This window comes from Monodelphis domestica, chromosome 8 (genome assembly GCF_027887165.1).
Source record: "Monodelphis domestica isolate mMonDom1 chromosome 8, mMonDom1.pri, whole genome shotgun sequence".
Taxonomy (NCBI): domain Eukaryota; kingdom Metazoa; phylum Chordata; class Mammalia; order Didelphimorphia; family Didelphidae; genus Monodelphis; species Monodelphis domestica.
Window position 1 is genome coordinate 98967106 of NC_077234.1, and position 15938 is coordinate 98983043.

General features: G+C 38.0%; 1 protein-coding gene across 15 annotated transcripts in view; it reads left to right on the top strand.

The window, feature by feature from the left end:
• The window catches only part of ELF1 (E74 like ETS transcription factor 1), a 146893-nt gene that overhangs the window by 117615 nt on the left and 13340 nt on the right, over nt 1-15938 (top strand). For all 15 annotated transcript variants that reach the window (XM_016425017.2, XM_056806962.1, XM_016425018.2 and 12 more), the window contains 5 exons: nt 5324-5498; nt 5724-5831; nt 6761-6925; nt 14574-14657; nt 15540-15732. In XM_016425017.2, coding sequence (XP_016280503.2) covers nt 5324-5498; nt 5724-5831; nt 6761-6925; nt 14574-14657; nt 15540-15732 — 725 coding nt within the window. The remainder of the gene's footprint in view (nt 1-5323; nt 5499-5723; nt 5832-6760; nt 6926-14573; nt 14658-15539; nt 15733-15938) is intronic.

The following is a 15938-nucleotide window of genomic DNA, read 5'->3' on the forward strand; positions in this document are numbered from 1 at the left end:
ATTCAGGACTGGCTTCCTGAACTTTAAGACTTGAAATTTAATAAGAATTTAGTTTAATGTGATTAAACAGCCTTGTCTTTTAATCCATTAGGATTTTTTTTTTGTGATTGTCATTCATTATGTTAGTTAACTCTTTTATCTCTGTCATTGCCATATTTAATAAGGAGTTCATCATTGCCTTTATGTTGTGGATAAAAAATAATAAACAGCAAAATTTCAGTGTAGATTGCTGGTTGTCCTCCACTGGACCATCCATTGCAGTGAGCCATTAATGACATTATCATCTCTTCTTTGTCAATTTAGTTAGGTCTCCATTTACCTAACTGTACTATCATTTAGCCCAAATAGTTTATTCTTGCTCACAAGAGTAGCATGAAAGAATCATGTTTTGTTTTAATTGTGTTAAACTCTCTGTGATCCCATTTTGGGGTTTTCTGGCACAGATATTGGAGTGGTTTACCATTTCCTCCTCCAGCTCATTTTACAAATGAGAAGCTGAGACAAAAGTGACTTGCCTTGCCTAGGGTCACAAGTGTCTCAATTTGGATTTAAACTCAGGAAGATCAGTCTTAACTGATTCTAAGTCCAATGTTCTATCCATTGTGTCATCTTGCAATCCCTGTTTTTACCAGTCTGTTAATTGTATAAAAAATGAAATGAGGTTAAATTGGTCACTGTTGTTTTTGTTGAAACATATTGGCTTTTTGAATATATTACTTCCTTTAAAAATTTTTTTGTTAACCATTTCTTTACTGATATGTCCTAGGAATTACAGTCATGTTCACAGGTCTAGAATTTTTTTATGACTTTAAAAAAAACAACAAATATTTGCTTCTTTTCTAGCCCTTTGGCACTTTTTTTATTCCTTGCCATCAGATCATATAGCAATTCCATATACTAATTCTTTGGCATCCTGGGATGTTCTGAGTTTAATGACTATTTATCAAAGGCATCTAAATACTCTTATCTTCCTACTTATTCTTGGATTTTAGAGTCCTACAAGGCATTTGCTTGGTCCCCTCAGCTATGAGAATTATTTTCCACTCCTCTAATTCCTACCTTAAATAAAAGCAAAAAATAAGATTTGAGTGGTTTTGCATTCTTTATTTGAACTGTTATCATCCCACCCCCAACTGCTGGATAAATGCTCTTTCATTCATTCATGCTTCTTTCTCTTCTCTCCTCCCCCACCTCCTACCCAGTTCTGAGAGTTCCTTGCTTGAATGAGAGTAGATAAAAATTTCTTTAAAATATACAATGCTATTCTACCTCACTCCACTTTAATGTGTTTTGCTATTTTTGAGTAAGATATATCCTTCCAGAACCATATTTTATAGTCCTATCCCATGAAGTCTCAATGATACCTGAAAGGGTCCGATTTTAGGATATCTAATTCATTTTGCTGATGATGTATTTAAAAAAAAAATTTTATTTTAATAACAAATTTCCACAAAAGTTTTCCAAAGTTATTTGATCCATATTGGTTCCCTTCCTTCTTCCCTCCTCTCTTTCCAGACCAGACAAGCATTTCAGGTTATATAAGTATTATCATGCAAAACATATTTCTATATTATTCATTTTATGAATGATTGGAAGTCTTCTATTTTATTAAATGACCACACTTTGTCCTGCAAGAATATAGTCAGTTTTGCTGGGTAGTTGATTCTAGGTTGTAGACCTAGTTCCCTTGCTTTCCGGAATATCATATTCCATTCCTTTTGGTCTTTAAGTGTAGATGCAACCAGATTTTGTGTTATCCTAACCGTGGTTCCATGGTATCTGAATGACTTATTAGCAGCTTGTGATATTTTTTTTCCTTGGTCTGGTAGTTCTTGAATTTGGCTATAACATCCCTGGGCATTGTCAATTCCAAATTAAATAGAGGAAGTGATCTGTGGATTCTTTCAATCTCCACTTTTCCTTCTTGCTTGAGAATGTTGGGGTAGTTTTCTTGGATAATTTCCTGTAGAATGATGTCCAGGCTTTTCCTTTTGTCATGCTCTTCCAGTAGTCCAATAATTCTTCAATTATCTCTCCTGCTTCTGTTTTCCAGGTCTTTTGTTTTTCATATTTTCCTCAATTTTTTCATTCTTTTGGTTTTGTTTTATAGATTCTTGCTGCCCTGTGAAGTCATTTGCTTCTAGTTGTTGGATTCCAGTTTTTAAAGACTGAATTTTTTCCTTGGATTTTGGTCATCCTTCTCCTTCTGATCTTTCATCTTCTTTGCCTCATTTTCAGGCTGGTTAATTTTGGTTTTCAAGACATTATTTTCTCGTTTCAGTTCAAGTGCCTCTGTTTCCAGATGACTTATCTTGCTTTTTAAGTTCTTTTCCCAGTTGTTTTCAGCCTCTCTTAATTGTTTTTTGAATTGTATTTTGAGTTCTTCCAAAGCCTGTGTCCAGTTCGCTGGAGTTTCTGTGTTTTTGCTTGGTGTTCCTTGGTTCTCCTCTGTTCCATTTGCTCTTTGTTCATTGCCTGGATAGAAACCGTTGATTGTAATGTCTTTTTACTTTTTCTGTTGTTTACTCATATTCTCCCCCCCCCCCCCCCCCCAATTCCTGAAATCTTGCTCCTTTGATTTCTTTGATTTTGTGCTGGATCTGTGGATTTGGGCTTTTCTGTCCTGAAAGGGCTTCTTCTTTGCTCTGCTGATTGGTCAGGTTGAGCCCTGATGTCAGATCTTCCCCAGCTGGCAGCAGAAGCCGAAAAGGAGCTGTGCTTCCCATCTTGTTATTAAGGTAGTCTGTAGTAATTACAGCTTTCAGCCTTGGAGTTTAGTCATCAGCAGGCTCTTAGTGGAGTCAGTGGGAGAGGGATGTGGGAGCTTGAGCTTGCTTGCCCTCTGAAGGCTTCTTATCTGCCCTATTGATAAGATTAAACCATTGTGGAGTTGATCTGCAGAGCTGGATGTGCCCTGAGGCCAAAACCTTGAGGGAGGGGAGGCAAGATGGAGTGTCTCCACTGTGATTGGGCTGCCTTCTCTGAGCTTCTCCTCCAGATGCCTCCCAGCCACCTTTGTTCAACACCCTGAGCCTGGTACAGCTGGACTAGTGCCCTTATCTGCCCAGAGATTCCAGCCACTGCTGGAGGCTCAGTATTGCAGGTGGGGGAGGGGTCCTGGGACCTTTCTTCTTCCTTCCCCTTAAACCAGAGTGTTCTAGATAGAATTCAGGCTTTTGGGGGGCATACCTTTTAAGTTGAGTCCAGTAGGAGGGTTCCTTAGCTCTGTCCTGTTGTTAGATTTGGATTTCAGTCCCTTCGAAGCATTGTGTGTTTGATTGGTGAGGAAGGGTTTTCAGAGGTCTGAACTTTTGGTGCCTCTACACCACCATCTTGAACTGCCTACTCCCATATTATTAATTTTAAAGTGAATAATCTTATAGAACCTAAACCCCAGCACATATATCCAAATAAACAAGTGATAAATCATGTTTTCATCTGCATTCCTACTCCATCAGTTCTTTCTCTGGATGTGTGGATAGCATTCTTTGTCATAAGGCTCTCAGAATTGGCCTGGATCATTATATTGCTGTTAGTAGAGAAGTTATTTTATTGTACTACAATGCTTCAGTTACTGTGTATTATGTTCTCCTGGTTCTGCTCATTTCACTCTGCATCATTCAGGTAGGTCTTTCCACTTCTCTCTGAAATCATCTTAGTCATCAATCCTTATAGCACAATGGTGTTCCATTGCTGGAATATTTTGTGTATTTGTTTACAAACATATGGAAGGAGTTTCATTTTTTACTTTTTTCTTGAATGTTGAGTCTTGCAAATTTCTCATGTAATTTCTATTTTCTTTCTGTTATTTCATACAGTATCTAGCTCTGATAGATACTTGTGAGCATTTTTCTCCTCCCTTTCTATTAAGAGCTCATTTGGCTGGCAAAATTTTAGAGGAATACATTTTTATAGAACCATAGACTTAGAACTTGATGGTGCTAGTTCTCTCCTGCATCTTCCTGACCATAGCTTCTTTCCCAGGTGGCACTTTCATTCCTCCTCTAATTCATTGGGTGAAGAGAGGGGCTGGAGTGCCCCTTTTTTGTCCTGTGGCTACTTCCAGGGTTACCCACCATCCCTTAGTAGTCTTTCCTTTTTGGAGGCTTGTGAAATCCACGCCCACCATGCAGTCAGAATTCTGGTATTTATTGTTTATCATCCTCCAAAGCATCCCTTCTTCCCGTAGTTCCTTTGGTGCTTGGCTCAGTCATTTCCTCCTTCCCAGCAGCTGCTCTTGTCCTTTCACATGTACTTGCTCAAACACTAAGTCAGGTGCTCACTAGCCTCCCTGCTGTGTTTCCATCCTCATTTCCCATGACCTAGCTGGGCCCCCACACACAGATAGTCATGCCCCTCATCCTTCTGTCCCTCACAAGGACCTCCCTTCCCTGGACGGGGATGCGAATTCTAGGATCTGATTACCACCTTTGTTTCGCCTCTCCTGAACAGGCAGCACCTCTGCACTCGGGCCTGGGCCCTCTCCTCCTCTGGTCATCTCGGGGCCCTCCTACATTGGGGTAGCATTCTAAGAACCTTCTGTGTGGCCTCAACTTCTCCCTGGCCTCCATTCTCACATGGAGAGTCTGCAGATGTCTTAATTCTCTTTTCCCTCCAACCTCCGTTCTCTGAACTTCGCTGGGCCTAGCTGAGAGGCTCATTGCTCTCCCCATAAACAGTCTGTGGTCAGGTCTTGTTGGCTTTGCCTTTGAAACTTTTCATTTAAGCTCCCTAGTTCCCTCCTACTACTGCTCCCATCCCCCTCTTGCTCCCTCATGCCTCAAGGACTGCACCACACGCTGCTCTTCTGCCCCAAAGGGACCTTCCTAAAGCTTAGGCTCCCAGCACTCCCGCCCTCTCCTGGCAGGCTTCTCCCACATAACCACCCTCCTTCCCCTGTTCTGAGATCCCTTAATTGTTCTTCACATAAGACCCTCCTCTGTCCCCTTGCCTCGTCCTTCCCCTTGTTTCTGGCTTCCTGGAGGCCCACAGCTCACCTTCTACAGAAAACCTTTCCTGGTCTCTCCCCCAGTCTAGGGCCTTCCCTCTGTCCATTACTGCCCATTGATTGTGTGAGTGCTCTATGCGTAGCCATTTGGGGGTTGCTGCTCCCTTCAGATGGTGAGTAGGGGCCATCTTTCTGGCACACAGCAGGTGCTTAGTAAATGCTTATAGAGTGACTTACTAGAAGGGAGTATTATTAGAATAATGGTGGGCTGGTCACCTCAGAACTAAATTGATCTTCCATTTTCAAATGTTCTTATCTTCAGTTTATTCTTGTCAATTTTCTATTTGTTAAGAGGATTCTTCTTTTCTATTGCAGCTCGGGGATCCTGCTATTTTCCCGGCCGTCATTGTGGAACATGTTCCTGGTGCAGATATCCTCAATGGCTATGCCGGTTTAGCCTGTGTGGATGAACCTAGTGATATGATTACTGAGAGTTCATTGGATGTTGCTGAGGAAGAAATTATAGATGATGATGACATCACTCTGACAGGTGTGTGACCATAATGCCCCCAACCTTGTGGCTTTCTGTGGAAGGCTGGGCTCCACGATGGCAAGGTGTGATGAGAAAAGCTTGTTGGTGCTGGGGCAGGTGCCTAATGGCAGCATAAAGCTTTGGTGTAAATCTTAAACAAGACTGACATATATTTCTTTCTATAAAATTTCATAAGAATGGTCTGACGCCAATTTTACCTTGTTTTCTCTATCTGAATTGTAGTTGAAACTTCCTGCCATAATGGAGATGAAACAATTGAAACCATTGAAGCTGCTGAGGCACTCCTTAATATGGACTCTCCAGACCCAATGCTGGATGAAAAAAGAATATGTAAGTTCTTTAGGTCTCATGGGAATTTATATATGACTGAGTTACATCCTAAGTAAATATATTTGCCTTTCTGGTAGAATTTTAAGTTCTCTTGAGTGCATCAACTAGTATCTGTCTCACCTAGCATGATATCTTCCTTACACAAATTATGTGCTTGATAAATTTCTATTTATTTTTGAGGAGGAGCAGAAATATGCCATTTTCTTGTTAGTTGCTTATCCCTGCTTCTTTTTTTCCTGCAAATTTTCCCAGAACAATAGAGTATAAAGGTACCTCCTTTAACTTGTTATATTAAATTTATCTTGGACAGTGTTTTGCATGTGCAACATTTGTTTTTTTGTTGAATGTAAAGGTAAATGTATTATAATTTTCTAAATAAGGCTGCAATATAAAAATGGTGTGAGAATTCCTGTTTAGCCTAATTTTAAAAAATATTGGTTTATATGGACATAATTGTTATAGGTTTGGTAGTAATTTGTATAAACAGCTATCAATATATAGGTAATATACCATATATGAAAATCCAAATTCTGCTTATAACATTCTGTTTTCACTTTATTTCATCATCATTTTTGCTATGTTTTATTTATTATGTATTTCAGGCATTCCTACAAGGATATTAATTATTTTTTTCAAATCTGTACCATCTCTTTTACAATTGATAATAAGTATTGATTTTGAGGCAGTAAGTGTTGGCAGTTGGGGTTAAATGACTTACCCAGGGTCACACAGGAAGTATTTGAGATCAGATTTGAAACTAGGCCCCCCCAACTCCAAAATCTAGCTGCCCTAAAGTTGTTAATTAAGATTGGAAAGTTTGTTTGGTTAATAATTATAATTTTATTTCAAACTAATTAGTTTTTCTCATGAAAATAAAAATTACTAGCTTTTTTTTTCTCTAGAGGTAATCATAACTTTGTTTCCTTTAGCTAATATATTTGCTTCACCTGAAGATGAGATTGTTGTTGCACCCATTACTCATGTATCTGTCACATTGGATGGGATTCCTGAAGTGATGGAAGCACATCAAATCCAAGATACCTATGTAGTATCCCCAGAAACTACAATACCAGAACAACCTAAGAGAAAGAAAGGTGAGAGTAAATAATGTTGTGGATTTATACATTTTGCTACCAAACTGCACACTCTTCCTTACTTCCTCAGAAGTCCAATTCCAGAAATTAAAAGAAATATAAATTTTCCCCTTTTATTCATTGATCTTGGTTTAGTACCATGCAATCCATACTTGCTTCAGTAAGCCAGCAATATCACTTCTTAGTTTTTGAATCTTCTCTCAGACAGGTTAGAGTTGATTGGTCATTGTCTTACTTTCTTGGAAGTGGTCTTACATGGTTCTCTTTTAGTGCAATATTTTTCATAATATCTTGAGCTTTTTTCATAGAATAATTCAGACTGCCAATCTAGCTCATTTAAAAATATTTACTTCAAAACATTTTAATATCTATGTATTTTAGGGTTTCTTATATTCTTAAGAGTATTTAATTGTTGAATTAAGTTTTACCATTTGGTGCATCTTAATTTAAGTTTTTTTAAAAAATAAGCATTTATTTTCTTTTTCCATCTCTCTTCTCATCTTGAGAAGCAATAGATATGAAGCAAAAAAAAAAAGTCATTGTAACAAACATGAATAGTTATATAAAACAAATTCCCTCATTGACCATGTCCAGAAATGTATGTCTTGTTCTACATATTGAATTGATAGAATATTTACCTTTTAATTGTCTAAAAGTGTTAGTAATACTTGTAGTGCTGCTATTTAGGTACTTTATTTCATATCTGTATACTTTAAATTAGGATTTTGAAGGCAATCTTGAGGACTCAGGAGGAGCTGCTCCCATTCCCCTCTCCACCATGCCTGATGGACATTTTTTCTTATCCCCCACCCCTCTGCCCAGCAGCCCAGTGGTAGCACCTTCTCCCTCCCTGTGTGGGGTAAAGTGGGGAGGGGGGGCACAGTGGACTCAACATTTGGTCTCTAAAAGGTTTGCCATACCTGGCTTAAAATGATATATTTAACTTCTCAACAGAAGGCCATATCTACTGCTGGACTCATCTGTGCAACCTGGATACAAGATACTAGAACAGTCTACATTCAGAAATCATTCCCACCATAAAATGTGCTGTGATATTATTTATTCAGGATTGTTATAACAGAAACTATAATAAAATATTGTTTAGTCACCAAAAAAAAACTGAATGAAGGTTTTAATGAAAGAATTTATATAAAATTAGGTAACCTTTTCACTCTGTAGATCTGCTTCAGCCCTTGCCTTTGGCTAGGTTGAAGTGTGCTGTTGAATAAATTTTTGCCTGCCAAGAGCAAATTTTTTTTTTCAAAGCACATTATAGCTTGAAGTCATTCCAGGCTACTGAGTAGGCTTTCCCCGTAATTTGTAAGTCACACTAAAGTCTTGTTGGAGGTGGAGATAACTACCTTTGTTAAAAAAAAGGTTGTACCTGACCAACTCAGTTGAATGCCAAACTTTATCAAATTTTTTTAAAGAAAAAGTACTGTTAGTTTGGGCTGGAATTGTGACCAAAACCACAGGAACCATAAGCATATTGACTTAAACATAGGCCTATTTAATTTTCATACTGAGAAACTGAAAGATTGAGTAGAGGTATGACACACATTTAAAAAAGAATACTTTATAAGGGGCATCTGCTTTTGGTAATAAATAAGGCAGCAGACAAGGATTGCTCATTGTTAGCCTTTTCTGTGATAATGGTATCAAGTTTGCCTTTCTTAATGCTAGTGAAGATTATTTTGACATAATATTCCATTATTGCATCCTCTCTTCAGCTGTTGCCTTTCCTTTTATTGGCATGTCAAAGAGAATCCTGGAGCTTGATCATTCTTTCATGCAAAGATTCCATACCAGTTAGGATCTTTCTGTTGCCTCCTTTCTTAACTATGTGGCTCCTGCATGCACTCCTGAATAAAATGTTTTCTTGCTTAGTAAACCGCTTTTTTCTTTTATCCTTCTAATGTTGGTTCTTTTAAAGTCTCTTTTAACCTATCTCTTTTCCTCTTTTATAAATATCAAAGGAAAAATAATGTACTTTTACTAAATGTTTGTTTTGGTGATGGTGGGACTCTCCTTCAGAAGGCTTGATAATGATTGGGCTAGAAACGGGATTGGTGAGCTGCGAGCCAATATAATTCTCGTGGCTCCTGGTTACCGGATTCTGAGCTGGTTCTGGATCCCAGGGCAGCTGGGTGTAGAGGCGATGGCATTGGTTTGAATCCTCCTGGCTCAGGTGGTCCACCTCCTTGGTCCTTTAGGATGCCTTCTGCCATATTCATGGTAATTGTCATTTGATGGTCGTGGGGATGCTGTCCCCTTTCTCCCCTGAATGATGGCTGCAGAGCTGCAGATTGCTGGTCTGGGCGTATTATTCTTTCCGGGGCTCTTGGGATTCTTTCTGGGAGTCTCATCCCATTGGTAGTAGTTGTTGGTGTTGGGCTCCTTCTTCCCAAGGGTTGTCCTCTTGGATGATGGCTTTGGCAGGGCCAGGCTGGAACCGGACTGATCTTGATAGGGAAGGCATGTGGGACTGCATTCCTTAGGTCTGGTGGGCTCTGGGACTTGGTGTGCAGCCACCAGGATCTTAGAGGAAGTGATGGTAGTTTGATGGCATGTTCTTTCTCCTTTACCTCTCTCTGCCATTGCTATAAGGCTGGAGACAAGAGCTGATCTCCTGATCTCAAGCTTCGCCCTCAATCAGTTGCCTTACATTTGCCAACAAACATGTTTAAATTAAGTGTTCCCTTCCTTCCCTCATTAATAACTTCAATAATACATTATCTTTAATATTAGAAAGTGATTGTTGCACCTAATTGTTGATCTCTAGAATAATAGAGGGTGGAGTCCCCATGGCAGAATGAGAGTCAGCCTTTATTGTCTCTCCCAACACATTTCCTTCATGACAATGGAGAAATTTGCCAGAGTGAATTCTGATTAGGAGAGCCAAGAAAAAGTCAGGAAGTCATTTTTTCCAGCTCAGGGCAGCTTAGGGAGATAAAGAGGTCTGTCGGGATGTGAGTTGACCATGAGAGCAGCAGCAGCAATAGGAGAGCAAACACCGGAACACAGCTCCCGGGGAACTTCAACGTGTGCTGGGAGCTGGAACAGTGCTCTCTGCAGTTCTGTTACTTTTGCCTCATTTCTGGGCCCTGCGCTGAGCACAAAACAGAGTTCAGAAATGAGGCTGGGTGGCTCTGGACCCAGGAACACGATGATGACTCAGTTCTAATGTTTGGCCCAGCACGTAAACCTGCCCTAAATAACAGGGACAGTAGATGAAAGGGAGAGCCTCCTGGCAGGCAGCAGCATTCTACTGTAAGGCAACCACACACAGGCCAACAAATCAGACCTTGCAAAGCTCTCTTGGGGTCGCACCACTGTGCGAGCACCAGAAACATAGGCCTCCAGACTGAGTTGTGACAACAGCAGAAGCTTAGCAGACCAGACAACCCACTTCTCCCTGTCCTCCTCAGATGTGAATAAGAGCCCAGCTCAAAAGTAAAAGACCAAAGTCAAGAAGTGGGCTGGGAACATGAGCAAACAGCCAGCCACAAAACCTGACTGTAACACACTCCTAGAAAAGGGAAGCACTCCAGAATATCTACAGGCAAAGCCTGAAAGAAAAATGCAGATTCAAGACCAGCCTAAGAAGAATTCTAATTTAAGAACTAAAGATAGAGATAAGAAAGAGCCCAAAAATGATTAAAAAAAACCCAAGAGTAATAGAGGGAAAAAATGGGAAAAAGAAAGAAAATAGGAAATATCTGATAGAATGATAGAAACATCAATCGTTGTAAAAAACTTTGAAACCTAAACCCTCCTACTTAGATGACATCTAGTTTCTTAAACATCGTCAGTATTATTGAAATTGCTCTCTTAAGACTATGAATGTACATAGGGCTATGTACCTGAGATGCTTGTGATATGTACCTAAAATACTGAAATAGTATTCCCTCTTGCCTTGTTTGCTTAGTGATGTTTAAAGTAACCTTTGGTTTCATTACTGTGAAACTTTCCTCATATTTCTGTCCAATTTACTGTGGGAGCACTTCATGGGGGATGTAAGGAAAAGAAGACAGAAGATGAAATGTCTCAGATGGAGTTAGGCAGATGTTTTAGGGAGGAAATGTAATCTCTGTTCTCTTTCATACTATTAATTTCTTTCTCTGTCTCCAGGAAGTCAGCCAGATTTCTCTTTGGGCAGGAGGCTTATGCTCCAGAACTAGAGAAATTGGCTCACAAGCTTATCCTCCATCCCTGAAACAGCTAAATGTGCCATGAGGCTTTTCTTCCACCTGACCTCTGGGTAGTTCTCTTGAGGTCTTCTGGAAAAGATTGCTCTAATCACTGGCAGGATGGGAAGTATTCAAATAGAAGTTGTTAGGGATGTTGTAATAAAGACTCCTCTTCAGTAATGGTTGAGCTAGGTGATCTCAAAGGCCCCTTCCCACTGGAAATTCTGTGATTCTAGATAAAATTGTCAAGTGGGTAAAGCATATCTTTGTCTCTGACTAAATGATGTGTATCCAAGGTATATGCTGCATAGGCTAATTAGTGCCCCATAGTTATTGTTTGGAATTTGGGTTGCTGACACCATGTGGGTGTACAGAAAGAAGCCCAACAATTAGATTTTTCCTCAGCTGTGTCTAGTTGAGAGTTAGTACTTATTTAGCAGATAATTCAGTCTCTGTTATTTTCTTATAAAAATAATTTATTAAAATTAAATATTTAATTTGTTCATTATACTTATTGTATAGAGCCCAAAAGAAAATGAATAGCAAGATTTAAAGAAATAAAATATCCAAGGAGTGTCCCTGGACCCAGCTGCTAGCTATCCCTACTTTTAACCAAATCTTAGTTTTTCTGCTTGTTGTTTGGAAACTTCTATTTTCTTTCACCTACAATATTCTTCAACTTTAAAAAGGCTGGCTCAGCCCTTGTAGTTTTGCCACCTAGACATTAAAAGCCTTTCAAGCATTTTCTTTTTGAGCCAAAATTGAGTCTTTTGTTCTTCTATACTCGCTGTGCTCAGCTTTTATGAACACGTTTCTCTGTGTATTCTTGCCAGATCATAAGGACATTGAAAAATCATGAGCTGCTTGGTTCTGATGCATATAGCCCTACAGAATTTGTCTTTCCTCTTCCAGGCATCCTTGTTTCTGTGGGGCTTCTCCTGGAGGCTTAGACCTTAGCATATAAGCAAGTTTCTTTGTTGTTACATTTGACATTCTATTGAAACTTCATTTTTCTTTAGTGGAGTCAATGAATTTTTCATAATTTCTTTAGGCAGTTTCAATAGAGCATGACTGTAAGTCCAGTGAAGTAGTGGTTTTTTTATAGTCCAATCACTTCCCTTTTATGTATGACCTCCCTATACCCTTTGATATTCCTCAGTCTTGTTCATCAGTACTCCATGCTCTAAAATGATTTTCTTTCTCCCTCCTGTCTCCTGAAATTCCCTTTTTTCTTTTTTTGGGGGGAAGATTTTCAGCTAAGTATTAATTATAATCTGATTAACTCAGTATTAATGTTTGAGTCATTTTCTTTTCCTACCCCCATCCACACTAGAAGAAAACAAATAAATCAAACTCCTGGTATTAATTGCATTTTTTTTTTTGCTATAGTCTAAAGTCTATAGAATTTAGAGAGATAAGAAAAATTAAATACTTACTTGCCCGTAAGACCTTCAACAATGACTAAGTGAAGAGGATTTAATGTATAAATCAATTTAGTTTTGCATTCTCCCTATGTATAATATCGATCTTAGTTTTCTCACTTGTAAAGGGAAAGGACTGGGCAGGTTGGCTTCTGAAGTCCTTCCTGCCCTAGATTATGATCCTATGGATCACATAGATTATAATGAAATTTTATGGTTCAGTTGGATTGATTAATACTTTAATGCAGCATTTGAATGGAGATCCCCTGATTTTAGAACTAATGTTCTTTCTAATACATCATGATTGATCCATTCATTTTACCCTTACTTAAGGAAGGAAATTTTGTGTGTGTGAGAGGTGGATTCTACCAACCTTGATCCTTGAAGGAAGGGTTAGCTGGGTATCTTTTTGTGTAATCTACATGTGCTGTTTTTGTTTACCTGAGGTGGAGTTACATTTTTTGAAAGAGGATGTACCCCATGGTGTTCACTGAAAAACCTGAGAAATGTCATTTCCTGTAGCACCTTATAAAGAAAGGATCTGGGATGGACCACAGAAATATTTTTCCTGTCCTTTATATTTCACCCATCCTTTCTGCTCAGTTGACCTCAGTAATACTATTGTTATCCTGGTTTCCATAATCCATCTGCTCCTTCCCTTGGCCCAACCTCCACTCTTTTCTGTTACTTGGGCAGCGTGAATATTTAGGTGACTTTTGTTCCAGATTTCTTCTTCTCTAGACTGTTACCCAATTAGAACCAGACTCACCTATCTTAAGGCCCAGTCTTACCTTAGATGGGTTTTACCATTACTATTCCCTTCCCCCCCCCCCCCCCCCCATTTTATTTCCTGCATTTGGTCACAAATTACTTTCTAAATGAGTGGTTTCATAGTAAATCACTGTTCATGCTCTTAAGCAAAGAGAGCACTGCATAAAATTTCTGTATCCATTTGAGATTTATTAAAGGATATTTTTGTATTCTGTAATCTTTTTTTTTTATTTTTAATTTTAAAAACCCTTACCTTCTGCCTTAGAATCACTACTGTGCACTGGTTCCAAGGCAGAAGAGTGGTGAGTGGCAAGGGCTAGGCAATGGGGATTAAGTGACTTGTCCAGAATCACACCGCTAGGAAGTGTCTGAGGTCATATTTGAACTCAGGCCCTTCTGTCTGACTCTCAATCCACTAAGCTATCCATCTGCCCCTATACTATAATCTTTTTAGTGATTATTCCTTAAGACTTCCTTAACAATTTGCCAGTAGTCAATGGAAATCTGAGGGAATATATACATAGATTTTTTAGTTAGTGACCAGAGAAAAATCATAAACAAGTACCTGAAACATAACTAGAAACAAAAACAATATTTAATGTGATACAAATTTGTTTGTAAGCTACTTACAAGCTGTTGTCTAGTGAATTGAAAGATAAATGAAAAAAATGTGGATTGTTAAATACATATGGAATGCTAGGATATGTTAATCAACAGCAATTTCTATATTCCTATGAAACTAATGTAGGTGATAATACTAGGCACTTATTAGGAAAGAGAAAATTGAAACAAATGTCTTTTTGCCTTTGAGGAACTTCTGTAAGCAGTAGACAGAATAAATTGATATGTTGAAATCAGAAGTAGATTGGTTCATTTTGAGCCCAAACTGCTCTAAGGTGCAAAGAAAGACAGGAATGTGACTCTTTTACATACATGGTATAGACTTTCAGCAATGTTAGTTCTGAAGTAAAAATGCAAGTCTGATCTATTTTACTGGAGATAATTCTGAGGTGTGGAATAAGTTGCTCAAGATCAATTGAAGTTTCTGCTCTGTAAAATATTCTATCCTTTCTCATGTTTAGGTTTGGGGAAAATTATTTTCTTTATAGTAAATGAATATAATTTTTGTCAACAAAACCAGACTATTTAAAAAGAAAGTGAAGAACCTGAGATTTAAGTGGTATGTCAAAAGATGAGATGAAATTGAGATGTCCTTTTTTCTTGACATTTAAAAAAATGATTTGTGCATAATTGGTTTTGTTTCAGGGAGAAAAACTAAACCTCCTCGACCAGATTCCCCAACTACTACACCAAATATATCTTTGAAGAAGAAAAACAAAGATGGGAAGGGTAAGTACTATAAGTTACTTATAATATATGCTTATCAAACAGCATTCAGAATTGAAAAGCTGGAAGTCCTGACATGCTGAAATGGATTTCACTAGTGCAATGTGCTCTTGATAGGGTTGCCACATTTCATTAAGGAAAAGAAAGCCAAAGAAATCTGACTTTTGTCCGACTTTCTTTGTTATCAGAATAATCTATTCTTCAGTCTAGTGAACGGGCTGTTGGAAAAACCATTGTATTTTCAAATCATATATGTTTTTCCTCATATCATCATTTTTTAGTGAATATCTTCCCATCTCCCCATTTTTAATGTAACACTCTTGAAGAGGAGACATGTTGTTAAGGCTGATCACCAGGCAGGTTATAAGGTGAACTTCTGTAGTTTAAATTTAAAGAAAGAATCTGGCAAAATTCTTTCTACAATTTTTTTTGTTTTGTCTATAACTTTTTCCCCATTAAAAATAAAGTAAAATGAAGCAAATAACGGTATTTTCTGAGGTAATCACACCAAGTTTGATTTTGTATCAGAAGCTTATCAGCAGCTATATTGGATACTAAGTCAATGTAACTGTTGTGTCACTAATGAAAAATCACCATAAGGATATAACTTTCAAGTGCAATCTGGTAGACTTTTTTGAGTTGAATTTGAGAAATTTTTGAGTTGGATGAGGCCTAGAAGTTGCTTAGTCCAATTCTATCTTCTATCTTCTTAACCATGAAGGGACTTAATATAGGTCAAATGCCCAATAAATTTTGAGCTGAGATAGAATTCTTGTCTTCTTTTTCTCAATCTAATTTTTTTATATTATGCTATTCTAGAAGATTTTTTTTTCTTGATGCTAGGGGGGAAAAATAGAAAAAAACATTTAAATACCTCTGTTTCAGGAAATACAATTTATCTTTGGGAGTTCTTATTAGCGCTTCTTCAGGACAAGACTACCTGCCCCAAATACATCAAGTGGACCCAGAGGGAGAAAGGAATTTTTAAATTAGTGGATTCTAAGGCTGTGTCTAAGTTATGGGGGAAACACAAAAACAAACCTGATATGAATTATGAGACTATGGGAAGAGCTCTCAGGTATGTAAAATTTTAAAGGTTCAATATATCAGTCTTTTGTTTATTGAGTGCTAAAATTGGTAAGTTTCAGAATAGCAAAGTATATTAATAAAAATAAGTTGTTATTCTTAATTGTTAATAAAAACATTAAATGTGGAAAGTAACACATGTTTTAATTGAAATATTAAATTTTTTTTTCCTGGGGAAAAGAGGTAAGATTTAGAATA